This window comes from Medicago sativa, chromosome 5, assembly GCF_051527215.1.
Source record: "Medicago sativa cultivar Bolivia chromosome 5, Bolivia_mono, whole genome shotgun sequence".
Lineage (NCBI taxonomy): Eukaryota > Viridiplantae > Streptophyta > Magnoliopsida > Fabales > Fabaceae > Medicago > Medicago sativa.
This window is the reverse complement of record NC_140753.1, coordinates 7,780,552-7,808,503: the sequence shown is the minus strand read 5'-3', so window position 1 is coordinate 7,808,503 and position 27,952 is coordinate 7,780,552. Positions and strand designations below refer to the sequence as shown.

Here is a 27,952-nt window from a genome sequence, read left to right as displayed (position 1 = left end):
GAATAACACAACTCAAAAAAAAAAAAAAAAACCACAATTAATAGAAGAGGTATAAAACTAAAAACAGCTAAATAAAACAGAACATAACAAACTTTAACAGTGATAATGTCAAGCATTTCATAAATTAAACAAAACATAAACTTCCCAAAATTCTGCAAATAATTCAGATCTAAACCACAAAACATTCAAACCACCAACAAAATCAAGTTCTAGGAACAAAAATACAACCAAAATTAATAATATAATTAAACTAATCAACGTTTTGCATAATGTCTTCAGGAGCAAACTTGGTACCCTTTTCCTTATCAGCAGCGGCACGACCCTTCGCCTTACGATCAAGCAAGCTTTTCCTATCCTTATCCAAACGAATCTTGGTAATCACAACCTTTGAAGGATCAACACCAACATTCACAGTTTGACCATTAACCTTCTCACGTGTAATCCTCTCAATATGAATCACCCATTTCCTGCGATAAACTTGCACAACCTTCCCTTCACGTCCCTTGAAGGTTCCTCTCACTACCTGAACTTCATCATCCTTACGAACGGGAAGAGAACGCACGTTGTACTTTGAACGGAGGTCACCGGAGAGAGGTGCGCTCATCAAAACACGACGGACGCTTGATGGGGCGGTGAAATGAGCCTTGCGGCTCTTGCGACGGCTGCTTGAAACCCTAGGGTTGAACTTCATTGTGTTTTCTCTGGTTCACCCCTTTGTTCTGAAATTAGGGTTTTGTGTTTCGCTTTTTTTCTTTGAATATATGTGTTGTTTTTGGGTTGGGTTGTACCCGTTTTGAACAAGTTATTGGGCCTTAACCAACTTTTGTAAGTTTTTTAGTTGGAAATTTCTTTTCCCACCGTTCTCTTTTCTTACGCGCTCTCTAATATTTTGAAACTATTTTGTTCAGATTATATAATTGAACTCCTTTTTGGACATTTTTGAATTATATAATTTAAATTCTTCTTATATTTAAGCCTAACTCGAAAACATTCCTCATTTTCAACCGTTTCACTACCCAAAATACAAAACTTCTACATTGTGTTATTCTTGAAGATTTTTTTGCGCCAAATCATTGCATTTCAAACATTTTTAAACATCAAACACAATGTATGGTCACATTCCTTCAATGTATTGTTCTTTGATTCATCTTGTTTCTTTCTGAAAGCCATACCCGTTTGGATTATATTATCTAAATCAGGTTGTTCATATAGTAATTTTGTTGATTTGTATATGTGATTGTGAATGTTTGAGATATGGACCAACAACTGAATCGTATTAGACACGATATACCTACTATGACTACATCTCCTAGATGAAAGCGGAAGGCAAAGTAAGAAAAAGTACGAGCATGGGACGTAATATTGATGGATCCTAACCATCTCATGTGCATGAGCTTCAACACCAATACTAGCATCCAAACGAGGATGAGTATGTTTCTGACCATGAGGAGGATGCGCTGAATGACGATGATGTCCAGTTGCAACATATAGAGGAGGAACTACAAACACTAGATATCTATATTGGTAGTCCATATGACGAAGGGTTTGAATGGGTTAAAAGAATTTGGTTTAGTTCTCCCCCAAGCATTAATTATAACTCTTGCACTAAGTTAGAATTCTCAGATGGGCTAACACATGTGATTGGAATAACAGACGAAGAAAACTTAGCTTTGATATCCAATGTCATTGATTTTATATGGTTTGCAAGAAATGCTAAAATATACACGAGTGGAATATGTTTTACATTTTTTGGATTATATAATCCGAACTTTTTAGAATGTAAAAAAAAAAATCTATAGGGTGAAAAAAGAAATAGTTTTACTGGATTGAGAAAACTCCACTCGTAATCCATATGCTCTATTGTATTTTTTTTACTTTTTTTTTGGTTACAATCCATACTCAATTGTACATGGACAAACAATTCTAATAAAATGTAATTGTTTATTTAGAAAAAAAAATCAAGTGATTATACTCAAATGAGGATTAAGTTTTAGTTAATATGAAGCATGTCGAATTATTAGGTTTCTTCAACAATAAAAAAATGAAGGAAATAAAAATCAATTTGAGATGTAATAAAAAAAACAAAATCAAGAGATTTTTTTTTTGAAAAAAATCAATGAAGATATTGTCAACATCTGAAATATAGGGATTTTATTTGATGACATAAAAATGAAAACGAAAAAAGCTAAACCAAATTAAAGTGAGCATTTAAGAGCCATCACATGTGTCATTAATACCCATCCCAAACCATATTTAATATGACCTCCCAAAAACGTACTCCATGGAAGAAATACCAGTAGTAGCTGCCTGCACCATTATTATTATTATTATTATTATTCAGACAATATTGAAAACTGTGATTTGTAGAGTGTGATTCAATTCAAAGGAATTGAAACAGGGGACACAAATGAAGGGTTGGAACCAAATTGGTGTCATTGAAACCATCTACGAGGAAGAACGTGAATTCTCCTCCACTTCTTCTTCTCCTTCACTTTCACCTTCTTTTTCATCCTCTCCTCCATCACTTTACTCCATAGTTAATGCTTGGTTGGTACTCTTTCTTTCTCTCCTTCTTTCCTTTTTCTTACTTTTTTTTTTCTGTAAAAAAATCCCCTGCATATTCATTCATGTATATATTTTTTCTCTAAATACAAAATAATTATGATGATTTTATTTAGGTCCATCGATTCTGGATGTGAAACAGATGTTTTGATACGTGTAGAAGGAACTTGTTTTCGTCTCCATAAGGTTTGTTGATTCACCATTGATGTCAGTTATTTGTTTTTTATTAGTAGTAATTAGCTATTAGCATGATAGTATTTAACACAATGCCCTTTAATCTTTTTACCATTGGTTCTAAATTGCGGCTAGGTTTGCGCGGTGAATCTTTATATTGTGGTAAAATGTGGACAAATGCGACCACAATTGCAGTTGTGAGACCACCCTGAAACTTCTAAATCTGGTTATGTTGTAGATGCAATTACATTTGAAGATCGCAATTTAAAACCATGATCCTCCCTTGTTTTCAATCGAAATAGTTTAATTCCTTATATATCTAGATTTTTTTTTTTTTACAAGTCCTTATACATCTAGATGTAGTTTCAATATTTGGATCAAATTAATTGCTCACCTAATTCGCTACAACCTTAAGGAGTAGACTTTTTTTAGCTGCACTAATTTTTATTTAAGGAAATATTTGAAAGGATATGACAATTTTTTTTTTTTTTGATAAGCGAAAGGATATGACAATTGATTTCAAGGGAACATCAATGCCGGAAACCAGGAGCTATAATTTCACAAAAACGAAATTATAGTAAAATTTGCTAATTTTAGGGTTGGTGTGATATCATGAGTTAAATTATTGGGGTAGTGTTTGTTTGAAATTATACGATATGATATGATTGATTAAGCTTTGTACTGCAACTTAGATTCCAATTAAAAGTGGTACATGTCCTACCAAACATGCTTTATGAATCAATTGGACCTATGGAAAATATCACACCAACAGTAGAAGACACTACTCTCTAACTAGAACTAGCAGTAGGTCCTGGAATCAACAGCCTCATGTCCTATGTGGAACCAAATTTGACACGAGGAGCTGGTTTCTTAAGCTCTTCTTAGAATTGAATAAGGACACTACATATCTACAGTTATGCACACACGATCATAGACATCTTTTACGGTGAAAAAAGCTTAAATTCTCCTCGGTTAGGATAACTCAAAACCCAGATTCCCCATCTTAAAGAAAACAACAAGAACCCCACTATATATAGTAACTTTTTGGTTTTTGTTAAAAAATGCACTATCTTACTAGAATCAATGGTAAGTTCATTTCAACTTTTTTACGTTTATTAGTTTATAAGAGAAATTTGTGTTACTTCATATTTTGTGTGTAATAATCCCCCTTTATTTTTTTTGAGAAATTTATGATCTTTAAATTATTATAAAATTGTATGGCAAACAACCATTTTTGTTCCACCTGTGAGATGATGGCATTATAGTCTTTTAATAAATATAAATTGTACATACCGTAAGTTTACATTTGTTTGTAATTTTATTAAGGTTTAAATTGACTAACGAAAAACACATTTTATGACCAAATTGACTTATATAAGAAGAACAAAATAACAAACTAAAACGACACCGACAATGTGTTAATAACAATTTTGATATATTATAAGGACGATCCTTCACACATTTAGATATCAAAATTGTTTTTACCCAAAATCCTATCCTAGTATTATTTTAGATTCCATGTTTCCCATTGCCAAAAGGGATAAATATTTGTTCTTAGATTCCATGTTTTAGAGAATTACTCATCAGTAGCAATTATGCTATCAAGACTGTCACGATTATGAGAGGACAATAAACTTTACTTACATTTTATATCAATGATGATGACATGGATAATGAAAATCATAAAAATCCAAAAACATTTTCATATCTTTTTTAGAACATGAAAGAAACAAACAACACACTAGTAATTGTCCAATGACCACATGTAAATTTTGCAAAGCCTTTTCACTCTGAGTAACGCTCTGTTTCATCTGAAAAGGTGTTTTAAAGTTCAACTTTTAAAATCCCAACAAAGTGTAACATTCCTTTAATCCCATCAAAATACGTGCAATAACCCATACACTTTCTTTATTGTCGTAGTAATTGAGTTCTAGTAGTACTATTGTATTGATTCATCACTAAACGACATGTCCATATAATATACCCCAAGAAACATGTCCTGGATTAGACGTGTTTCAGTGTTGGATACATATCGTTTCTCACAGGACACCGACACATACAATTATACTTCCTCCGTCCCTTAATGTAACCCCCCTTTGCATTTTTCACATTTCTTAAGAAAAGTTGTCAGTGTAATTAATGTGTCTGTTTTGTGTATTAATATTACCAAATTGTCCTTTGTTTGTATGTGTATTAAATTTGACTATTCATATTTCAAGACAAGTTAGTAGTATTAATTAGGGGTATGTTTAGGAAAAAAGTAATAAATGCATCTAGTAATTTGAAAAGGGGGTTACATTTAGGGACAAAAATAAAATCAAATGGGTGGTTACATTAAGGGACGGAGGGAGTATTAAATTATGTCATTTTTCAAATTATTATTAGTGTCAGACATATCTGTGTCGTGTCTTGTGTCTGTGAGATGATATATACCTTACTATGTTTCTCTTTTTTCAGGAACGTTTCATATCAAGAAGCTCATATCTAAAACGCCACCTAACATCCCTTTCAGACTTCACACTCTCCCCACCGTTAAACATAACAGCTTCAACATTCACAACCGTTGCAGAATTTTGTTACAACCGTAAAATCCATTTAACACCAACAAACATTGCAGCCGTTATAACGGCAGCAGAGTTACTAGGAATGAAAGAAGGGGACATTAATCTACGTGACGTGGCAGAATCTTATTTTCAAAGAATTGTTTGCATGGAAGGGTTAACGGTTCTTCGTTCGTGCATGGCTTTGTTTCCTGAAGCTGAAACCACGTCGTCTCTCGGTAGTAGATGTATTGAAGCATTGATTTGGGAAAACGATGATGTTGATGATAGTGTTTTGGATTTCATTGTAGAAATGCAGCTGAGAGATTTTCAAATGGTTGTTTGTTCGTTGAATGGAAGGTTGGTCAACCATGATGTTTTGTACAAGTTGGTCGATCTTTATCTCAAGGTACGTGACATATGTCATCATCTTTTTCTCTGTGTATATGTGTGACATCTAGTATGATGGAATGGCCAAACCAAACTACTAGACATTTTTCTTGCATCATCTACAATTTTTCTTGCATCACATGCAATAAATCTCAAGATTAGTTTTCTTAGACGTTTAGGCTACATTTTTTTGATATTAAATTTGGGCTTAACCTTAAAATTGGATTCATATATCAATACTCTATTTAGTGGTACTTTTCAATTTACAATTGAGATAGTAATATTGACTGAATTTAGAAAAAAAAACATTGACATAGATTAATTTTCAAAGCTCTAAAGTCTAAACATATTAAAAAAAAAACTTATAAAAGAGACATATTTTTCTAAAGGAATGTAAAAGACATGTTAAAAACATTGACATAGATTAATTTGTATTGATGCCCCATGCTTAGTTTCACTTGGATGTATAAACTTGTTTGGGCACCCCATCCTTTAAACCCATCCTTTAAACTAGCTTTTAAGATTAGATTCAAAACTCATTTAACATAGTATGAGAGTCGAGTCAAAGATTGTAATATGAGAATTGGACTCGAGATCTACGATAAAAATGAAGCAATTGAAACTATATAGGCACAAAAATCATTAGCAAAAAATATAATTGTTTAATTTGTATATGTTGTCAACATATCACCATCGCTCAATTTTATTTTTATAAAAAAGATGAATAAATTGAATTGCTTTTAATGATCAACGATTATGATTGATCAACAATATAAAATAACTTTACACTGTGATAATGTATACAAATTAAACCCGAAATTTAATTAAGTTTAAGCTTAGTATTCTCTATATAGTATTTTTTTTTTGAAAGATCTATATAGTATAAACTATTTTATAAATTGAATACTTTTAATTTATAAATATTTGTTATATCAAATATTGATCAGAAAAACCATTAATCAAATGATTGATCAACAATATAAAATAACTTTACACTGTGATAATGTATACAAATTAAACCCGAAATTTAATTAAGTTTAAGCTTAGTATTCTCTATATAGTATTTTTTTTTTGAAAGATCTATATAGTATAAACTATTTTATAAATTGAATACTTTTAATTTATAAATATTTGTTATATCAAATATTGATCAGAAAAACCATTAATCAATTGGCACTCATAATCAATATCATTATTTTAATAATTGGCACTCTTTATGTGAATTTATATTTGCATAAAGATTAACCTTAAATATAAATAGGTAAATAGACAAATACAATTTTAAAATCGTAAGCATTAGTCAAAATAGTCCTTCATATTTGCAAATTGATAAATATGTCATTGAAATTGTAAAATGTTAGTCAAAATCAAAATGATTCCTCTATTAACTTTTACCTTGTGTTTGCAAATTGATAAACATGTCATCAAAATTGTAAAGTGTTAGTCAAAATAGAAATGGTTCCTCTATTAACTTTTCCCGTTAAGTACTACTACGATGTAGCACATTAATTGAATGTGTGGCTTTTACTTTGATCTTACATCAACCTCACCACACTGTACTAACTTTCCTATGAAATTTGGGCATCTTAGTATCTGCACTTTTTTTTTTTTTGACAACTCAAGTTTTATTAACAAGTTCATCACTGAATTGACCCAAATTTTGTGGACCAATTAGGTTCTTGTTAGTTCGCATTGGTGTGGTCACTTAAGATCGATGTGCAATGAGAGATGTCTAGTTTATGTTCCACATCATAGTCTATAATGATAGAAGTTAACCGATGAAACCATTTTAAATAACGTTTTACAATTTTTTGATGTTTTTATTCATTTGCAAAAGTGAAGAACTATTGTGCAGTTGCTTACAATTTTGATAATGAATTTGTTTACTCGCTGTACATAAACCTGAACAAAAATAAAAATAAACAAGTCTAAAATAGTGTAACCTTAGTAGCATAACAATAATGTTCAATGTTCCACTTTAGTTATTAATATTACTGATTTTTCAATTCATGGATGTTGTTTGCTATATGTGTGAAGGAAAACAAGCATGGCAAAGTAACAGAAGAACAAAAAACAGAAATATGCAATTCAATAGATTGTACTAAGCTCTCACCTCGTACCCTAGTGGAATGTGTTCAAAACCCCATAATGCCACTAAGATTCATCGTTCGAGCAATTCTTGTCGAACACCTCACCACTCGCCGCTCAATTACTGAAGCAGCAACTACTACTACCACCACCACTAATGCTCGACAACATGTAGAAGTACAAAGAACCACACTTAGAGAATTTCTCCAACTCGACACCACTCTTCGCCAAAATGCACAACTAAAAGAAGCTATGAATTCAACCTACTCGCGTATTCAAAGCCTTGAGAAAGAGCTTAGTTGCATGAAGAAGTTTCTTCAGGATCATCAAGCTGAAGAAGTGAAGGAGAAAGAGAAGGAACAAAGCAATAGTGTCTTGAATTCAGAACGTTCCGCGAGTTTTCATTTTGTTCCAAATGATGAAAACAGTAAAATACAAAGAGGTGGAAGAGGCTCTATTTCTTCCTCTGGTTTTGTACTTGATAACATGATCAAGAAAAATAATGAAAGTGTTAGGTACAAATATAACGTTGATTGTTCCTTAGGATCATGTCATGAAGAAAGTGTTACTCCAACAAAGAGTGGTACAAGTTTTCGCCATAGGTTCATTACTGGGCTCAAGAATACTTTCAAGATTTCAAATTCTTCATCAAATTTGAAGGATCACCAATGACTGTGACTGATTGAGAGTAGTGTTGCTGTTCATCGGAGAATATATATTCAAGCTTTCTTGCTGTAAAATATTAGTCTTTATAAGTTTTTTGAAAGATTTTATTTTTGTCCTAATAGCTAGGTCTAAGCCATATTAATTAATTCGTCACTTTTTTTATTTCATTTCTTTTTTTCTTAATGTTGTTTTACATTATCTAAACCTAAAAGTTTATATTGTGTTTTAAAATTCTTTCTTTTGAGAGGATGTTTTTTTTTTTTAAAATTCTTATTTACCCATGTTGTTACATTTGAATTAATTCAATATGTTCCATTTGAATTAATTCAATAATTAGAATATACCTTATCCAAAGATCAAAATGACGTGTGAAGTAAATTCGCACAATTTATAGACAATGAGTCCTATTAACATTTTCTTTCTGAAGGATCAGTTTTGAATTCAAAACATTTAAATTGATGAGAATAGTAAAATAATGAAATGGTTGAGTGTAAGTAAAACGTTAATTCCTCTCAAGGAACGTGTCCTGAAGGGAATGACATTGAGTGCAACAAATTTCTGCTATAGGTTTATAGAGGCAGGGTCGTCCCGATGAAATTGAAGGTCCAACTCTTATTGTTAAAATATGACCCTAATTTTTTTTTTGTTTAAAGAGTAATCTCTTATTTAATTGAAAATAAAATCTGTAAATATAAAAAAATCATGTCACTAACACAAAAAAAAATTCATATTCCAGTAAGTTTATAATGTTTTTTTGTTAGAACTTTGTTATTTGATACAAGAACTAAAAAAATTACAAGAAAAAAAAAATCACATTCCTAGCCTGGGAGTTGAAAGAACTTTGTTATTTGATACAACAAGTATGAACTAAAAAAATTACAAGAAAAAAAAAAATCACATTCCTAGCCTGGGAGTTGAACTCTGGACAATTGGAATAAAAATCACATTCCTAGCCTGGGGATTGAAAGAACTTTGTTATTTGATACAACAAGTATGAACTAAAAAAATTACAAGAAAAAAAAAATCACATTCCTAGCCTGGGAGTTGAACTCTGGACAATTGGAATAAAAATCACATTCCTAGCCTGGGAGTTGAAAGAACTTTGTTATTTGATACAACAAGTATGAACTAAAAAAATTACAAGAAAAAAAAATCACATTCCTAGCCTGGGAGTTGAACAAAAAAAAAATCACATTCCTAACCTGGGAGTTGAACTCTGGACAAATGGAATTGCAGCACACAAGTATACCACCAAACAAATCATGTGAAATTGATTAAATATAACCACGTTATTCATTTATATTATTTTTTATGTGTATTATATATAAAATAAATATTTTGGGCCTCCAAATTAGCTCTATAGAGTTTTTTTGGGAAAAGCCAAAATGATATATTAGAAAACACAACTAGACACTTTCGCGCAAGGGGTGCGAAAGGGCCTAGACAAAACAAATTTCAACAACAATCACCACAATTAGCTCTATAGAGTTGTTTGCACCTTCAAGGACGGACTCAAAAATTTGAAGTACCGTAGGCACATATATAAATTTTGAAGAAGAAAAATATTTATATATTTAAATATTATATATCATTTTTAAAAATAAATAAATATACATCATAATCATTCTCTTCGGTTTTCATACTCTAAAAATATTAAATAATTTCTTTTTCATTTTCAAAGTCAATAAAAATCAACAAATTGAGAAGGAAATCAAAACTTCTGGTTTCATGTGTGATTGTGGGGATCTTGCTTCTCATTAGAATTGAGAAATTTGGGGGTTTTCATTTTTGTGTTTTTGATTGAAATTGGGGTTCTCATTTTACAATATATTCATTGGTAAAATTAAAATATTATTAATTTTTATTCTTTTTTGGTAGATAAACGAAGTAACAACATTTGAAAATACACACACAAGTGGACGATCTGGATTTATATACGGTATCCAACTTAATCTTTTCTTTTTGAAGGAATCCAACCTAACAATTATTAGTTGAATAGATTTCCTAAAAAAAAAATTATTAATTGAATAGATAGATTTGTTTTATAATTTATAGTGTGGCCTTAATGACTTAGTCAAGCTTCACCGTAAGAGAAAGACTTACATGGCCACAAATGCATATAAAATTCTTTAAGCACACACACAACAACGACATAAATTAAATGATAAAGAAATTGATCACATCATTAAATCATTTTATCTTCTTCTTTTTTTTTTAGCAAAAAACCCTTTTATCTTTAAAAAAAATGTGAGCATTGTTTATGATTGCTATTCATCGGAGAATATTCAAAGCAAATTTTTATGTTTGTTCCCTTTTTATTTATGTTATTAGTCTCCTTTTTTTTTTTTAAAGATTCTTTGTATGAATTCGTCACTTTTATTTTATTTTGTTTTTTCCCTAACTGCTTTTTAAATTATTTAAATATAAACGTTACACTAAAAAGTGTCATACATTATGCACAAAATTAAAATCTTTTGATTCCATAAACGTCTTTAACATTTTTCAAAATTTCTTACTCTCTATGCTGTTACATTTGAATTCATTCTATCAATTTAGAATATATATACTCAAACATTAAAGTGTCTTCTAGAATGACATGTATGTATGTAGTGGCTGACTTTAACATGTACTTAAGAATGGATGATACTTTTCTTTGGTGGTTTTGATGGTTGTATTGTATATTTTGGCTCTTATTGGTAAAAAAAGAGGATATAGCTGATGACTGATGGATGATGACGGATGACTGATAAGTTAGTTGAAGTGTTTGATAAAATTATCGGTTCAACTAGCTCATAAACGTAAAATGACATAAAATAGTATTTTTAATTCATTATAAAATTTGTATCAATTGATATTTAAAATTTAATAGTTTACATATATTAATTTAATATGTCTTTCGTATATTTAAAATCATAAATTGGCTAATGTTTTATTTAAAATTTATTTTATTTTAGTTTTTAGACTTCATAAAAAAAATTAAACAAAACCTTTAAAAAAAACAAAAAAAGTTAAGTGTGACCTCTGAAACAAAATTAAACGTAACGACCCAAAATAAAACACTTTTTTTAAAGGAGAATAAAACAAAATTTTGTTTTTAGACTTTAAAACAAAATTAAACATAACATAATATATTTTTAGGTAAATGTAACATTTTTTTTAGGAATGATATTTGAACATCCATTTTGTGGCAACTTTCTCTCTCATACTCACATTATTGTTTACTTTATTTCTATGTTGCTTTGGTTTTCGTGCAAATATCTATTTTTTCTTTGTATATTATGGTTGTTCAAATAACACTCTTTTTTTTATTTTTTATTTTAAGGAAAACATAATTTTTTATTTTTAGTAAACATGAGCATATATTTAGTTAAAATAGCTATTACTGAAGGTGAGAAAAACACAAGAAATGGGTTGAATTGTGTTAGTTTTTTCTTCTTTTTAACTAAGTTTAAAGTTGAGAGTCTGATAGAGTTCAGAATCTAAAACAATGATCTGAGTCAAATGCAGCAGATAATAGAGAGAGAGAGAGAGAGAGAGAGAGAGAGAGAGAGAGAGAGAGAGAGAGAGAGAGAGAGAGAGAGAGATACAAGCAGATATCTTGGTCTCTTTCACAATTCGGAATTAGTCTAGTCCCCTTGCACTTCCAAGGAGATTTTTCACTATAATCACACAAGATTACAATTGCTCAAGCACACAAACAAGAGACTTCCTATGCTCAAGCACATAAGCAATTGACTTCCTAAATTGACTTCCTAACAAACAAAAATTACAAAGAAATAGCTGTTTGGTTGAACACTTGATATACAATCACTGGTGTTCTCAATACAAAACAGTTCATACTCAATGACTTAAGAATTTCTAAGATATGAAAATTTATAAGAGATTATAAGTGTTTGATGCACAATGATTTTGACAGAGTTTTGGCACACGTAAAAATATTGCAGATTCTCTTATAATCTTCAAGTCTTCATTCCTTTATACAGAGGTATGAAAAAGACGTTGTAAAGGTGCCAGCGCATCAAAGAGTTGTTAGAGAAGCTAGATCAAACATCAATCAATTGTTGCTTGATTTGGTTAATGTCCTAGGAGGGAATAATTTGCAAACCATTCCTTGATAGGGAATTAATCGTTCCAATATAGTAGAGACACAACTGTAGCTTGTACTATCCGCAGGAAATGTTGGAGTAGTGGAAGTAGTGGTTGTACAATTGTGCTATTTGTCCTTCACTGTCCTTTATATGAGAATAAGCATCCAAAGCCTTCTAATTCTTCAGAACCATCGTTGCTCCAGTCTTCTAATCCTTTCTGCATTTTTGTGTCTTCAAATAACCATAATAACTGACTTCAGGGACTTCACATCAGCTTCTGATAACACTTCAGACTCTGGGTGATCTTCAGACTCTCACATTCAGCTTTCGGGTAATCTTCAGATTCTGACTTCTTCAGACTCTGACTAGCAACTTGGTTTCTCTTGAAAATTCTTTTGCTCTAATTTGTTCGTTCATAACCAATACTTTGTTTTAAGACATAAATTTTAGTCTATGGTCCTGCACACTTAACTAATATTAACATGTCCAATTGAAATTTTAATACCTTGTTATCATCAAAACTATGCATTGCTTAAACTCATTTTGTCCCAACAATTACAAAGGGTAAAAATGAATTTTTGTTAAAGTGATAAGGGTAAAATTGAGATAAAAGATGATAAGCTATAAGTTTAAATGCTACTTGAAACAGCGTCTGGAAAATAAGCTATAAGCTCCCAAAATAAGCTATAGGCTCGTTGTGAAAAAACCATTACCAAGTGGAGCTTTTTTTTTTGTCAAACAAGCTTATAAGCTATCTGCTATAAGCTAGCTTTTTGGTTTTGCCAAACAGAGCCATGTATGTTTTTTTCTTCTGAAATGCACATTTTTCTCTGCATGTGATTCATCTTTGTTAGACTTCTAAGTTTCGGGCAGTTATATGCTAGGAAAATAATTTTGGACACTCAAATACCTCATCAACTCCTTAAGATATAGTGGTTTATAATTGATGTTGTATGAAGATAGATTTGCTATTTTGACTCGGATTTGTTTGTGGTTACTGATGTGAAGCAAATATAGTAATTTTCTTTGCCATATTATTGTAACGCCCGAGGATAACGAGAGCGAGGAGTGGTCGCCGGTGTACAGGGCATGTCAATGAGCGGCTCCTTACAGCTTCTAGGCAAACCGAGTCTACATCGAAATAAGAGGTATCCTAAGATCGTGCAGGTATGAGACTGTATGGTTCAAGGAAGGCTTATAAGAATTGTTTGGTACCACTTGTATAAACAAGATGCATCCTCTTTTGGGTAGCCCAAACCATAAAAACTCCACAATTAAGTGTACTTGACTTGAAGCAATTTTGGGATGGGTGACCTTTTGAGAAGTTTCTAGAAAATGTCGAGTGAGACAAAACACGTTGAAAAGTCTCGTGTTGGTTTGTGGGGTTAGTCGACAATACTTAAAGTCGACTGAGATGTTACAATTACCAAGTTACTCGACTAGAATCAAAAAGTGTAGTTGCATCATATACCTTGTTAACCATATTATTCTACAAATGTTTTAGGAAAGATGGGAGCTAGAGTCAGAAACTAACGCGACTTGATGCATTTTGCATGAGGCACCTCTATTGGAGAGTTGGGGAGAACACCAGGATCACAAAAAGATTAAACATTACATCTTCACCCAAAATTTTAAAATATTAGGTATATGAGTCACATCTCTTTTGTATAAAATATTTAGTTCATTATAGTTAATGTGGGACTAACCACTCTCACTTGATCTACATCCAACATTTAACTTGTTCATACTCGACGTAGGACTAATCACTTTCACTTGAACCCAACAATCTTTCTCTCAAATATGAGTCTCTCACATCCACACTTGCACCACTTTTAACCAACAAAACACACATTATGACTACACCGCCAATAAGAATTTTAATACAAGGATTCGATAATAGGATCCCACTCCAATTTATGCTCCTTTACCAAACCGAACCATACTTTGATACCATTTTTTGGAGAGTCCAGAGTGATGCTTGAAGCAACAATCTATTACTAATTTAGGACCATCAAAAGATGAGATGTCACATTTTGATACCCAAAAACTTTTAAATTATTTGTTCGACAATAGCTAATTTTCCTTTTTTTTTTGTTCCCTTTTGTAAAAAAAAAGATCGAGAAAGGAAACATCAAGCCACATGATGCTTGTTAGGTAGGTTAATGAAACCGAATTCCTCACTGTAAGAACACTCCACATTCATGTATTTCAGATATTTGTGATTGTCTGATCAAGAGACGTCTCAACTTAAATATAAGACATCCAATTTTGATTGAAAGATTGCCAATATTCAAAATACATAAATACATACAATCCACTAGGGGAGTCAGATCATTAGGTTCTTATACCTAGCACCCATTTATCCGTTAAATCTCAATAATTGATTTAACATAATCAACTCAGGCCTCACTCTTGCCAACGGTCACACCTCAGTTGATAATTCATAATTTCTTAAAGGGTAAAGGATGTGCCATATCCATCCTAATTATTCTTGGCCGCATCTATTTATATAGTACTACCTCCGTCCCAATTTAATTGACACAATTTTATTTTTCACACATATTAAGAAAAATGTATAAATAGGGGAAAGTGAAATATATTGTATTGGGAATGATAAAAGTAATATTATTTAGTGTTATATTGTATTGGGAATGATGAAAGTTGTATTGAAAATTGAAATGAGTCAGTTATTTTGGGACACTTTTTTTTAGAAAATGGGTTAGTTATTCCGGGACGGATGAAGTATATCACTTAACAAACCGCAATGTCTTCAATTTAATCACTAAAATTGCAGCTGTCTTTAGCTGGTTTGAAGAAATAATAATTGGTTACACGTGACCATGTAAGTTGCAGATACTACAAGCTAAAGTGCTAAACAGGTAGACAAATCAGATAATCGTGATTACTGATGTGGCTGCACGCACAAATTGGAAATCCTACACACTCTCCAAATCAAATAAAGTAACCCATTTCTCTAATCCACCACACCATCCTAATCATTTTTCCACCAAACGTGACCACATACAATACGCATCTTCATCTACCCCAATCCATCACAAAATGATATTGAACCATGTCTCTCTCATTTCTTTCTTTGTTTCTCATAGTTTTTTTTTTTTTTTTCTACAGAAAGAAACTTATTGCATTTCATTCATAATAATAGTAGAGATACAAGATGGAATCCTAATATGAAACTAGCATGACGCAAAGCCACTCTAGCAAAGCTATGAGCGACTTCGTTGGCTTGTCTCCGAATAAACCTAACATCAGAGGTTACTAAATCAGAAGCTAACAGACGTCTACAGTCATTGATTATTGCGTTAAAACTAGAGACCCCACTTTTACTGCCATAAAGACTATCTACCACAATTTTGGAATCAAGCTCAAAGTCCACAATACCTAGTTGCAGATCGCGAACCCAGTACATGGCTGATAATAACCCTAAAGTCTCACCCAAATCCACATCAAGGAGCGGAGACATCCATTCAGTTTTGGCCAAACCATAACGACCTTCATCATCTCGAATGCACACACCAATGCCAACCCGATTTCGAGCTTGAGAAAAGGACGCATCAACATTACATTTAAATCTTCCGGGACTTGGTTTAATCAACTTCAAGTCGTTCGGGGTAGCGGGATGTTGAGGGATAGGATGGCGAATAGATTGAGCATTCCTCCAACTAGTAAGAAGAGATCCTGCACGAACACAAATAGCTTGAGCTGTTTCAGTAACATTGTTCCATACTTTGTTGTTTCGATGCTTCCATATACTCCAGAGGGTCACACTGAAAACTTGCTTTTGCTGCTGGTCCAGGTGTTGTAAGATAGCAAACACATTGGTTGGAAAGTTTGCATCAATATCAAAAACAGTCATCAAAAGACTCCATAATCCACTCCGCTGCCAAAATCATCCCACACTGCACACCTATCAGTACACTGAACTCCTTTTGATTGCAATCAGATTCTTGTGGGCAAACAATTACGACAAGCTCTCCATAGGAAATTCTTGACCTTCAGGGGCAATTTTAAACTCCAAATACAATTCCAAATACCCGGTACACGGTGCTGTACAACTGCCACATCATGATTCAGAATATCCTTATAAGCACTTTTAACTGAATAGGCATAATCCCTCTCGAACTTCCAAACAGGCACATCATGGGTTACCAAAGGGAATAACGAGGTATTAAAAATATTTCTAGCAGTAGCATTGTCAAAAAAATCATTAATTAGCTCCATATTCCATTGTTTTTGGGGTGTAACCAACAAGTCAGAAACCCTGATAGATGGCCCTTCCAAATGATGATGAGTAGACGGTAAAATTCGTGCAGCATTACTGAGCCATGGGTGATACCAAACTGGAATGTGTTCTCCTGTGCCTATACTCCACTGAAAACCACGACGAATCACGTCTTTGGCACTCCATATGCTACGCCAAACATAACTAGGATTATGGCCTATGCTAACTCCAAAATAGTCACTTCGAGAAAAATATTTAGCTTTGAGTAAACGAGTGATTAGAGACTCTGGAGAGGAAATCAACTTCCAAGTCTGCTTGCCAAACATAGCCATATTGAAAGCCTTAAGGCCCTTAAAACCCATACCTCCAAACACCTTAGGAACTGAAAGACGTTCCCAAGATAGTCAGTGCAATCCTCGAGAATTCGCTGAATTATGACCCCACCAGAAGGAGTTTAACATTTTCTCTATCTCATTAATGAGGGATCCCGGAAGAAGGAAAACACTCATCTCATAGTTGATAGTTAAATTATGACAAGAAACATTAATTTTGCTTAGTAATTACTAATATGTACACGCAACGTTATAAATTATAAGTCGTTTTGGTAAAAATATTTAAGTCATTTTACAATAGTTATAAAACATTAATGTTTTTTTTGAAGGATTATAAAACATTAATGTTATTTTATCTTTTATACCATTAAATAATTTATTAATCTCTTTTTTCAAATCTTCATTTTATATTTTATAGGAGTATATCATTAATGAAATTGTTATGCGTCCACAACCCAAATTATTTGGTTCAACCCAAATTATGATGCTTCCATAAGTCATAGCTCAACTGATAAAATGTTCGAACCCCGGTACTTCTACGTGTATTTAAGTTTACAATGGCTTTGCCATTTCGTCTATCTACCGAACAAAAAAGTCTAGTATAACCTGACTATGAGTTGTCGCCTTCGTTCGAATCTGAAAGATTATAAACATTAATAACGTGGATATAAAAAAATAGTTTTGCCAGGAAACACTAGCTGGAACTGAAAAGTATACATAAACCGTTACAGAGCCTGAGCCACTTGCGCTTCGTGCTTCGTACCAAACTACTTTCAATCTTCCTATTTCGTGCCATACCATTACTGAATCTATCTTCTCTTCGAGATGTGTTTCGTACAAGCACTGCAGCCACAGTGTGGTGGTGGAATTTTCCAGAACATCGAATGCGGAACTTCGACGGCGGAGAAGTTAGGATTTGTTAACTTCCGTCATAGATTCAATGCCGTTGGATTAGGTCGTCGTCGAAGAAGTTTGTTGAAGCCGATCACGGCGAAAGAGGAGCATGAATCGTTTATTGTTGATGACGGTAACAGAATTCCGAAATACAGGGGAATTTCTGTGAATAAACGGAACTGTGTTAAAAATGAACCTGATTCATCTTTCATTGATCATTCTTCTGCATTTTCTGGTACTTTATTTATTCAATTATATTGTTTTTTATTAAGTTTTATTGAATCAACGAGTTCAATTCCAATCAAGTGTGTGATGAATAAGGAATATTCCTATGCTTTTACAATAGATGTGTTTAAGATTCTATTTCTCTCTACCAGCTAAATAGGTTGCTTCACAGCCGTTGGATTCAAGTGCAGTCCGAATCTGAATCTGAATTTATCGTTTCAGGGAGAAATTGTATTTGAATACTAGTTTTTGAAAAGAAGCTTGAAATGGACTTTATTCAAGCATCCATGTATGCTGCTTACGGTCCTTGACAGTTTGATTCCTTTCAATAGATAAAACGAATAAGAATTAGGCCATGATAGCATGAAGAAATAGCGGATAGATAATAAGTTAGTTAATAACGGATGAACTTATAGCGAATAGCTTATAGTGGATAAAGTAGCTAATTGAATTTGTAGTGTTTGGTTAAATGAGCGGTTGAACTAGCTTCTAAAAATATAAAATAACATAAAAAAAAAATATGTTTAATTAGTATATAATTTTATTTTCAAGTAAGATAACATGAGTAAAGTTGAGAGGGGTAAAATTGAGAGAAAATATGATAAGCTTTAAGTTATAAGTTATTCGAATTAGCTTATCAAATTAAGCTATAAGCTAGTAAAAACAAGCTATAAATCCGTGAGAAAAAGGTTACCAAACGAGTCTCTTTTGTCATATGAGCTTACAAGCTCAAAATCTAGCATTTTAAAACAGAGCCTCATAATAAACAACTTAATTTGCAGCTTATAGCATAAACGCTTATGAATAAACTATTTCTACTAAACAAGATAAAATAAAGTTAAGTTGTACTTGCATGAAGTTGTAAGTTGTTTTCATAAACTATAAGTTGTTTTTCCACTACACAAAGTCTTATGATAAACAACTTAATTTTCAGTTTATAGCACATACGCTTATGAACATATCATAAGTTTTTTTTTTTTCTTTTTTCTGATCATCCCACAAGTTGTTTACACAAGTTCTCAGAAATGGTTATACCGTAGATAAACTCAAATGAACCAGTACAGACAGATCCTGATATAGTAGCTTCTACTTTTAAGCAATGTGATTGTATGATTTAAAGAGTGATAATTCAAACTTTTGACCCAGCTATCATCTAGCTAGGTAAAAATCTCAGCAATTTGACAACAAATGGCAATTCAACAAACATTTTGTGGCATGAATGTTCAATCCAGAAGCTTGATAGACAGCAACTACTTCAACAAAAAGGCTGTGTCGTTTGGGTAACTGGTCTCAGCGGTTCAGGTTTGTGAAATTCAGTTTCATTTTAGATACTTGTTATTTCTGCTTGTTTGCCATAGTTTATTGCTTTCAATTTCGAAGCACTGCAATAAGCACACAGTTGTGTGCAATAATAGAGCCTTAGCTTCCTTTTATCAGTTTTTAATGTATCTAGGATTTCATTGGTGATTTGATTTGTAGTTCTTGTATTTCATGTTATTTTCAATATGCAGACATTTGTCTTACATCATATATATGCACATGAAGAAACAATAAAAATCTATTTTGATATATGCTCTTCTTTATTTGAAATTTATTCAATTGTTGTATAATTAAACAGTTTAAATGCATTGCACCATTCTCTGCTAGTTTTGGCTTCTTCTATTCCTTTTTTCCAACCACGTGCTAATTTTTTGCCTGATAGAAATGATATGATGAACACACTAATAACCCTGCAATTTTTTTTTCTAGTACGCAATAAAGTATACGCAGACTTTCACATTTTTGGTTTACATCTAACATTGAATACTTGACATATATGCATTTGAAAGAAGAAAAAATGCACAAAGATTAATAGACTTCATATCTGTCTATTCAGCAGAAGCATTTTAAAACGGGACACGGGACACATACTTTGGTCTATTTTCCATCACATGGTATTCTGTCTCTATAGATGGATTATGCATCCATATTATAGAGTACGTAGTTACAATGCTGCAGTGTACTGATCTTTTGTTCATCTTCCGCTAACTGAAATCTATATTTTAGTTTTTTCAAGTTCCACTTTTAATTTACGGCTTATAGTTTTAGTTGCAGTTATTCATGTGAAATTAAAATTGGACATTGTCAAATTACCGAAACATAAAAATGAAGCTGTTTTGAAAATAGATCAGCAAGCATGTCAATCCTACTGATCTTGGCTTATGAATCATAAGCCAAGTTGTTATGAAAGATTTAAATCACATATGTAAATCATTCTTTGAATACAATATAGACTTTACTGAAGACCTTTCTTTTCCAACTATAACGGTCACTGTTGTAGAACATCTACAGATGGTGAACGAACAACATGAAAGTGTTCATGTTCAATTTATTTAGAATATCAGCATATTGCCTTTTTTTTTTGAACAAATATCAGCATATTGCCTTACTTGTCATTCTTCTAGATAGTATATACCAGCACTGTTTCTAGATATACTTAGACATTGATTTCAGGAAAAAGCACTCTGGCATGCGCTTTGAGTCGAAGCTTGCACTCGAGAGGAAAGTTAACATATATCCTTGATGGTGATAATATTCGACATGGTCTAAACCGTGATCTTAGTTTTAGAGCAGAAGATCGTTCAGAGAACATACGAAGGATTGGTGAGTTACTATACATTTTCCTTATTCTTGCACCTTTTTTGCTATTTTGTTTATGAGTAGTCTAACATCATGAATGATGTTTCAGGTGAAGTAGCTAAACTCTTGGCAGATGCAGGAGTTATTTGCATCACCAGTTTGATATCACCATACCAAAAGGATAGAGATGCTTGCAGGGCTCTACTGCCCAAAGGAGATTTTATTGAGGTACATATACTTATTGAGGTGAACCAAATTTCGCAGGTAGTTTGTCATCTGTGAATGCGACAACTGCGAACACTATGATTCGTGAACAACACAAAATGCTCTTCATTACCTATGCAATCTTACATCTCTCAAACCCGTGTTGTAGGTTTTCTTAGACGTGCCACTAGCTGTGTGTGAAGCAAGGGACCCAAAGGGACTATACAAGCTTGCTCGAGCTGGAATGATCAAAGGTATCTTAGTTTAGTTTTTTTTTTTTGGCTTAAATGCAATTTTAGTCCCCCAAGTTTTTAAATTGTGCAATTTTGGTCCCCTTAATATTTTTTGAGCAATTTTAGTCCCCCATGTTTACCCCCTTTTTGATTTTAAAGTCCCTACACCCATATGTGGTTTGATTTGTTTTAAGTCTATGATGGTACGATAGACCTTTCACACCTGATCACTTTTTCCCTTTTCATCTCTTCTATTCTCATCTCAACAAGTACCATGGCTCTGATGCTTCTCATTACCACCAAACACAAACCAAGATTGTCCAATTCAATGCAATTAAGAATTTGATTTAGAAAAATCAAATTATTTCTCATCTCTTCCTCTCTATGTTTTCTCTTTCTCCGTGTTGTCTCCCCATTCACTACACTTGCGGCAAACTATGGGGGGAGTTTGGATATCAAAGTATGTGTGAGTTTGGTGGTGAGGAAGAGAGGGTATATGGGAGTTTGGATGAGGTTATGGTGGGTGATGGTGACAGGTTAAACCGTTGCGGGAAAGTATTTTTGAAGGAAGACAGTGAAGGGGATGGAATGTGTGATGACGATGGTTGTGTTGGGTGGTGGAAGGTTGTTGTGGTGGTGGGGATGGGAGTTGTTGATTTTTGGTTGATGAATACGGCGGGGCTGTTGTCGGAAACAAAGAGGGTTCAAGGAAGTCTACTGGGGAGGTAGAATGGAAGAGAACGGATGAAAAGGGGAAATTGATCAAGTGTGAAAGGTTTATGTTACTATCATAGACTTCAAAGAAATCCAACCACATATGGGTGTGGGGACTTTAAAATCAAAAAGGGGGTAAACATGGGGGACTAAAATTGCTCAAAAAAAACTAGGGGGACCAAAATTGCACAATTTGAAAACATGGGGGACTAAAATTGCATTTAAGCCTTTTTTTTTATTTGCATCGCGGCTTTATTTGTGTGGCACCTTCTATTCTATGTATTATGCTCACATTATGTTTATGCTGGGTTGTTGTTTAAATATATTAGCTCCAGCAGTTTAGCTTTATGAATTATGTTGATTTATCTTTTTTGTCACCAGTATTGAATTATCTATTTGGAAATCTGCAGGTTTCACAGGGATAGATGATCCTTATGAACCCCCATGTAGCTGTGAGGTGTGTATTTGTTGTTACGTTCTAGAAATATTATTGTTGCTAAAAAGGAAAAAAATGAACTAATGTATAATATTTGACCTTATAAACAAGATGTCAGAGTAGTCCAACTATGTTTTTCCTTTGATCAAACGTCGGCTAAAATTTCAATAAACTGATTACACTTTTGCATCCTCTTACAGATAGTATTGCATCAGCAAAAAGAAAGTGACTGTATGTCTCCAAGTAATGCGGCAGAAAAAGTAATATCCTACTTGGAGAAGAATGGGTACCTGCGGGCCTGACGATGCTTGAACGGTGTCTTTCTTGTTTGTTGTAGGTATGTGTATGTAATACAGTCTGCGAGTAGACAACTGCTTCTCCAAGCAGCAAGGAAATCATTGTTCACTATGCATCTGGCTCCATCCAAGCCACATGCATCCGGATTGTATTTATGCCTTCATTACATCAGTAAGTGGAGTGGATCGGTGAGGAAGGAGCTGGTCTTGGTTGGTATAATGATGTAACTTGTAAGATAAACGAAGTCAGAATAAGTGTATATTAATATGATCTTATCTTTTGGCAAACAAATGCTTCTTGTGGAAAGTGTTGCATGTAAAGATTTGTTTGTTATCCAATGTAACATATCTATCTACAACCAGTCACTGGAAATAGCAGCATAATCATCAAGTATGATCTTTGACGTTTTTGCTTGAATACTTGATGTTACTTTGCTGGTATAATGAGGACCCTTGATGTTCTGCTAATTATTCTCCGAGTTCTGCTTTGAACAATTAATTATATCATGCTAATATGATCTAGAAAACGAGCTCCTTACTTTATCATGTAGAAAAATTATTTGTGTATGTAATGTAAGTAATTTATTTTGCAAGTTCTATGACAGCTAAACGGTCGTCTTCCACATGCTTTTTTTTTTTTTTTCCACATGCTCTTTTAATGATCTATCCTTCACTTAGTGCATGTTTGAATTCATTTTTGAGATGGTCAACAACGGTTCTGATGACTTAAATTGAGTTTGTTGACATATGTAAAATGTTTCACAAACCCATTAAAAATAGTAAAATTCGATTTATCCGGTTCAATTGAGTCAATCGGCTTACACCGGCCCATGACATCATCCTAATTCAATATACATCCAATCGATTAACTTAAATTCTCGGTTCAATTGGTCAAATCAGAGGACTGCTTAATAAAGTATGGAGGAACTACTAAGTAAGTATCGTATGTCAAGAAAAGTGAATTCTTCCCTCAAAAAAAAAAAAAAAAGAAAAGTGAATTCTATGTCAAAAAATATTAATAAGTGTTTGCAAAATACTATAGACGATTTTTAAAGCCAAATTACACTTTTTGTGATAACTCAATGTTATTATTTCACTGTCTACCATAGTATTCCAATCACAAATTCCGGAACGATGCTACTGGCACTTTTATATGAGACATTAGAGTATCTCCAATGCTAGAACCATATTTGTGTTCTTGAAGCATTTTGGTGGGGTTACATGTGTATTAAGAACATCCTTTCATTTTTACTCCAATGCAAAGAACAATCTTTCATTTTTACTCCAATGCAAAGAACAATGAAAATTGTTGTTGACACATTAGAGAAGGCTGGGACACACATGTAAAATACGTTTTTGCCCCCTCGGCAGTTAACTACCGAGGAATTAAAAATCCGGCTGCAGTTACCTGCCGAGGAATTCCTCGGTAGTTAACTGCCGAAGTTTTCTGCTACAAGTCTGGCAGAAGCTCTCTCATCTCCATTATTCATCACATCTTCAAATTTTTTTTCTCAAATCTCTCTCACAAATCTCTCTAAAAAACCCAACCAAATCCAACCAAATTTATTCAACAAAATCACAAGTAAGTAATTATAATGCTATTAACTTAAATTTTAGTTGTTATAAATGTTTTTATTTTTTAGTTTTTGAGTATATTTATTTTATTTTAGTTTTTGAGTAGATTTACATAGTATAATTCATTTTTAGAGTAAAATGTTTGTATGATGTTTATGTTATAGTTTAAAGTTTATTGGTTATATTTTAATTTGGTGTTTTAAATTAATTTTTTATTTTAGTTTTTAATTAGATTTACATGTTATAAATCATTTTTAGATTAGATGTTAGTTGATTAATTTTGTTAAAATGTTTGCATGATGATTATGTTATAATTTAAAAAATTTAGGATTATTTTTTTATTTGGTGTTTTATAATTTTTATTTTATTTTAGTAAGACTATATGATTTATTTTAAGAGTAAATATAATTTGAATAATTTTGCTATATTTTACGTTAATTTTTTTTTTTTAGACAATTACATTTTAGGGTTATTTTTATGATTTTTAGAGTCTATGTATAATTTGCACATTAAGTGTTTGATGAAATGTTTGAATGAGTTTTTCATTGATTCTTTTAAATTTCTATGTGTGTAGATTTGAAACAATGGCCGGATGGATCGACGTTCATGCAATATTCAACGGCGGAGAACCTCAGAGGTTGAAGGTTCGGTGCCTTGATGTAACGTTAAGAGATCTCAAGGATCAACTGAATGAATTCAACCAAGGAGTCAACCCAAGAGACACAAGAAGGGTGCAAAATGTTCGGTATAAACGTCCAAAGCTCGACGAGGGGAGCGTATCATTCACTTGGGTGGAGTTAAAGAACGACGAAAACGTGACGAGTATGTTTTGGGAGCACACCAAGTTCCAGTGGATCGATATGCGGGTGACGTTGCTGAGATCAACTGAAGATATCATCAACAGTTTGATTCCGCCAGAAGATCGTCATTAGTTAGGGTAAGGTGCATTCCAACTACAACAATTGTCTTACCTCTGAAATGGGGTGATTCAAACTTGCCAAACGGCCAGGACTCAAGCATTTCGCTGGCATTAATGTTTTTCCTTTGAAAAGATTAAATTTTTGTTAGGCTTGCTTAGATGATGGTATTAAGTGTCAAGGAATGGACCTCATTTCGTTGGCACTTGAATACCATCATATAAATCAAGCCTGACAAAAATTTATTCTTTTCAAAGGAAATCATGAATGCCCAGCAAAATGCTTGAGTCCTGTTGTTTGGCAAGTTTGAATTTACCCCATTTCAGAGGTAAGACAGTTGTTGTAGTTGGAATGCACATTCCTACTGCAACAATTCAAACTTGAACGATGGGGCAATTCAAACTTGTTAATTGGCAGGACTCCAACATCCGATGAGCATATTGAACGATGGTATTTAAGTGTCAAGGAATGGACCTCATTTCGTTGGCACTTGAATACCATCGTTCAAGATGTTCATCGGACGTTGGAGTATTGCTGCCTAACAAGTTTGAATTTGCCCCATTCAGTGGTAAGATAATTGTTGCAGTTGGAAGGTACATTCCGGAATGTGATGTAATTGTTTTTTTTTAAATACGTCGTTTATGTAATGTAACGAAACCTGTATCGCAATATTTATTCGAACGAATTCATGCTATTGTAATATTTATTCGAATTCACGCTATCGCAATATTTATTGGAATTCACTCTATCGCAATATTTTAAATAACATAAAATAATTTTTAAAGAATTTCTAATAATTTTCTACCACAATTCTATTCTAAACAAAATAAAACACAAAAAAAAAAAATTTAAAAAAAACAAACTCGGCAGTTAAGTGCCGAGGAAAACCACGGCAGTTTAGTACCGAGGAAAACCTCGGCAGTTTACTACCGCCGGTTTCATCATTTCCTCGGCAGTTAACTGCCGAGTCGTCCTGAACCTAGAAATTGGCAGAACCTGTTGAAGGCAGAATTACATGTGTTTTTACACATTGTAAACACATTGTTTGGATGCCAAAGCTAGTCAAAGAAAATAAATTTGGCTCAATTTAAGTGGCGCAGCTGTGTTTAAATGGCAAAATAAATTTGGCTCAATTTAACAAACACTAATTAAACGAACAAACTAATGAACCAAATCATCAAAATGTCATAAACAAAAAAGAACATAATGTCATCAAAATACATACATAATGTCATGAAAATCCGAAATGTAAACAACAAGTCCTAATCCTACTGCTGGTCCTGGTCCTGCTGGTGCCTCCTCCTCGGTCTCTGGGCTCTCCTCCTGGTAATGATCGACGCGATCTGCTGCCTAACATCCTGCAAGGCCGCATACAACTGCTGAGGGGTCATGCTCATCACCTCCTGACCCAAAAACTCATCAGCATGGGCAACAGCGCCGCTAACCATGTCATAGGTGTCAGGGGAGCTTCTCGCCTCGTACCGCTCCCACTGCTCTGCAACGATCTGCTCCTCGTTTGGAGGCCTCGGAACATCTCCCGGGAGAAGTGGCAAAATCTGAGGGTGAGACACAACCGTGTACCATCGTACATAGCCCTCTGCCATACGCCATGATTGCTTTCCTGCCTGCTCACCCCAATCATCCGCCTTAAGCGTGTGAGTGCGGAAGTCCGTGAAGGCCTGCACAATCTCAGCCGGTGTCAGCGCTGGAACATCCGTCGGAGGTCTAGGTACGGACTGGACATATCCGTACTGCCTCAATACCCTCTCCGGCAGGTGACGGTACACCCTACGATCGCCGCACATGATCCAGCCAGAATACCAAAATACCTCCTCGAAAGGCTGGAACTCCCTGTGCCCTTCGTACGGCCTCCAGCATACGTCATCAAACGTAATGCGATCAAGCAATGACCGATACGTGGCCCCCTCTCCATGACCCTTCTGAAGAGTCCACCTCGCCGCAACCGGTAAATTTTCAATGTAGTCCGGGTTTGGATCAACAGTGTAAAACTTAGGGAAGTGCGACAAAAACCATGCCTGCATAAACCATACAAATCACATATAAATAAATTAAAGTTAACTAAAAAAATAAAATTTACAATTAACAAAAAAAATATAACAAAATATAACAAAATAATAATAGTTAACAAAAAAAATTTAATTTAAATTTAATTTTTACTTACAGTGAGCAGTGTCACGCTTCCCCCAAGCTGTCTGTCTCCGGGCAAACAGGCCTGAGCTAACTCATCGTACAGGTATGCAAGTGCCATCCCTCCCCATGAATAAGCACGCATCCCCGCGTAGCCGTCCGCCATAGCCGTCAAATAGATCAACTGAATGCGTTTGTTGCTTCTATCCCCAAACAACAAGCATCCAACCAAGTATAGAAGGTAGGACTTCACACAATAAGTCCTAACCCTCTCCAACTCCTACAGCTCCTCTGGATCCTGTGTATCCGCCAAAAGGTTGGCTCTACCAAGGTGCGTCGTATAAAACTCCCTCAGCTTAGGATAACTAATGTATCCACCATACTCAGTATTGCAGATTTTCTCTGCCTGCGACCTCGACGCACCCAAGTGAGTCATCAGTAGTGCCTCTCCCTCATGTCTCAGCATCTTCTTCCGGTGGCCCAACATCCGCCCTTCAATCGGGACATGCATAAGACATGCGACATCATCCAAAGTCAGAGTCATCTCCCCCATAGGCATGTGAAAAGTGCTGGTCTCGGAATGCCACCTTTCGCATAGAGTCATCAGCAAA

At 33.7% G+C, this 27,952-nt stretch overlaps 2 protein-coding genes and 1 pseudogene across 3 annotated transcripts; 2 read left to right on the top strand and 1 right to left on the bottom strand.

Moving 5' to 3' along the window:
* Positions 1 to 92: 92 nt before the first annotated feature.
* LOC146919655 (large ribosomal subunit protein uL24z pseudogene) lies at positions 93 to 735 on the bottom strand (annotated as a pseudogene). Its single transcript, XR_015011569.1, has one exon. The product of XR_015011569.1 is annotated as a large ribosomal subunit protein uL24z pseudogene (transcript).
* Positions 736 to 2,144: 1,409 nt separating this feature from the next.
* Positions 2,145 to 8,651, top strand: LOC146919654 (Phototropic-responsive NPH3 family protein). Its single transcript, XM_085713085.1, has 4 exons — positions 2,145 to 2,547; positions 2,679 to 2,748; positions 5,194 to 5,685; positions 7,704 to 8,651. Exons 1-4 carry the CDS (start codon positions 2,408 to 2,410, stop codon positions 8,424 to 8,426), a joined length of 1,425 nt encoding a protein of 474 aa, XP_085569211.1. The 5' UTR covers positions 2,145 to 2,407; the 3' UTR covers positions 8,427 to 8,651.
* A 9,106-nt stretch (positions 8,652 to 17,757) lies between these two features.
* On the top strand, positions 17,758 to 23,169 carry LOC146919653 (adenylyl-sulfate kinase 3-like). The gene is made up of 7 exons (XM_085713084.1): positions 17,758 to 18,209; positions 19,361 to 19,501; positions 20,693 to 20,842; positions 20,928 to 21,046; positions 21,192 to 21,276; positions 22,380 to 22,426; positions 22,606 to 23,169. The coding sequence occupies exons 1-7, from the start codon at positions 17,906 to 17,908 to the stop codon at positions 22,705 to 22,707; spliced, it is 948 nt and encodes a 315-aa protein (XP_085569210.1). The 5' UTR covers positions 17,758 to 17,905; the 3' UTR covers positions 22,708 to 23,169.
* Positions 23,170 to 27,952: the final 4,783 nt, after the last annotated feature.

What these genes read in the sequence shown, in the direction of transcription:
- LOC146919654 (XM_085713085.1), top strand. Translation starts at nt 2,408, where the DNA reads ATGAAGGGTTGGAACCAAATTGGTGTCATTGAAACCATCTACGAGGAA. An exon ending in TACTCCATAGTTAATGCTTG is followed by an intron (nt 2,548 to 2,678) that starts GTTGGTACTCTT and finishes GATTTTATTTAG; the next exon opens with GTCCATCGATTCTGGATGTG. An exon ending in TGGTCGATCTTTATCTCAAG is followed by an intron (nt 5,686 to 7,703) that starts GTACGTGACATA and finishes ATATGTGTGAAG; the next exon opens with GAAAACAAGCATGGCAAAGT.
- LOC146919653 (XM_085713084.1), top strand. Translation starts at nt 17,906, where the DNA reads ATGTGTTTCGTACAAGCACTGCAGCCACAGTGTGGTGGTGGAATTTTC. An exon ending in AGAGAACATACGAAGGATTG is followed by an intron (nt 20,843 to 20,927) that starts GTGAGTTACTAT and finishes ATGATGTTTCAG; the next exon opens with GTGAAGTAGCTAAACTCTTG. An exon ending in TCGAGCTGGAATGATCAAAG is followed by an intron (nt 21,277 to 22,379) that starts GTATCTTAGTTT and finishes GGAAATCTGCAG; the next exon opens with GTTTCACAGGGATAGATGAT.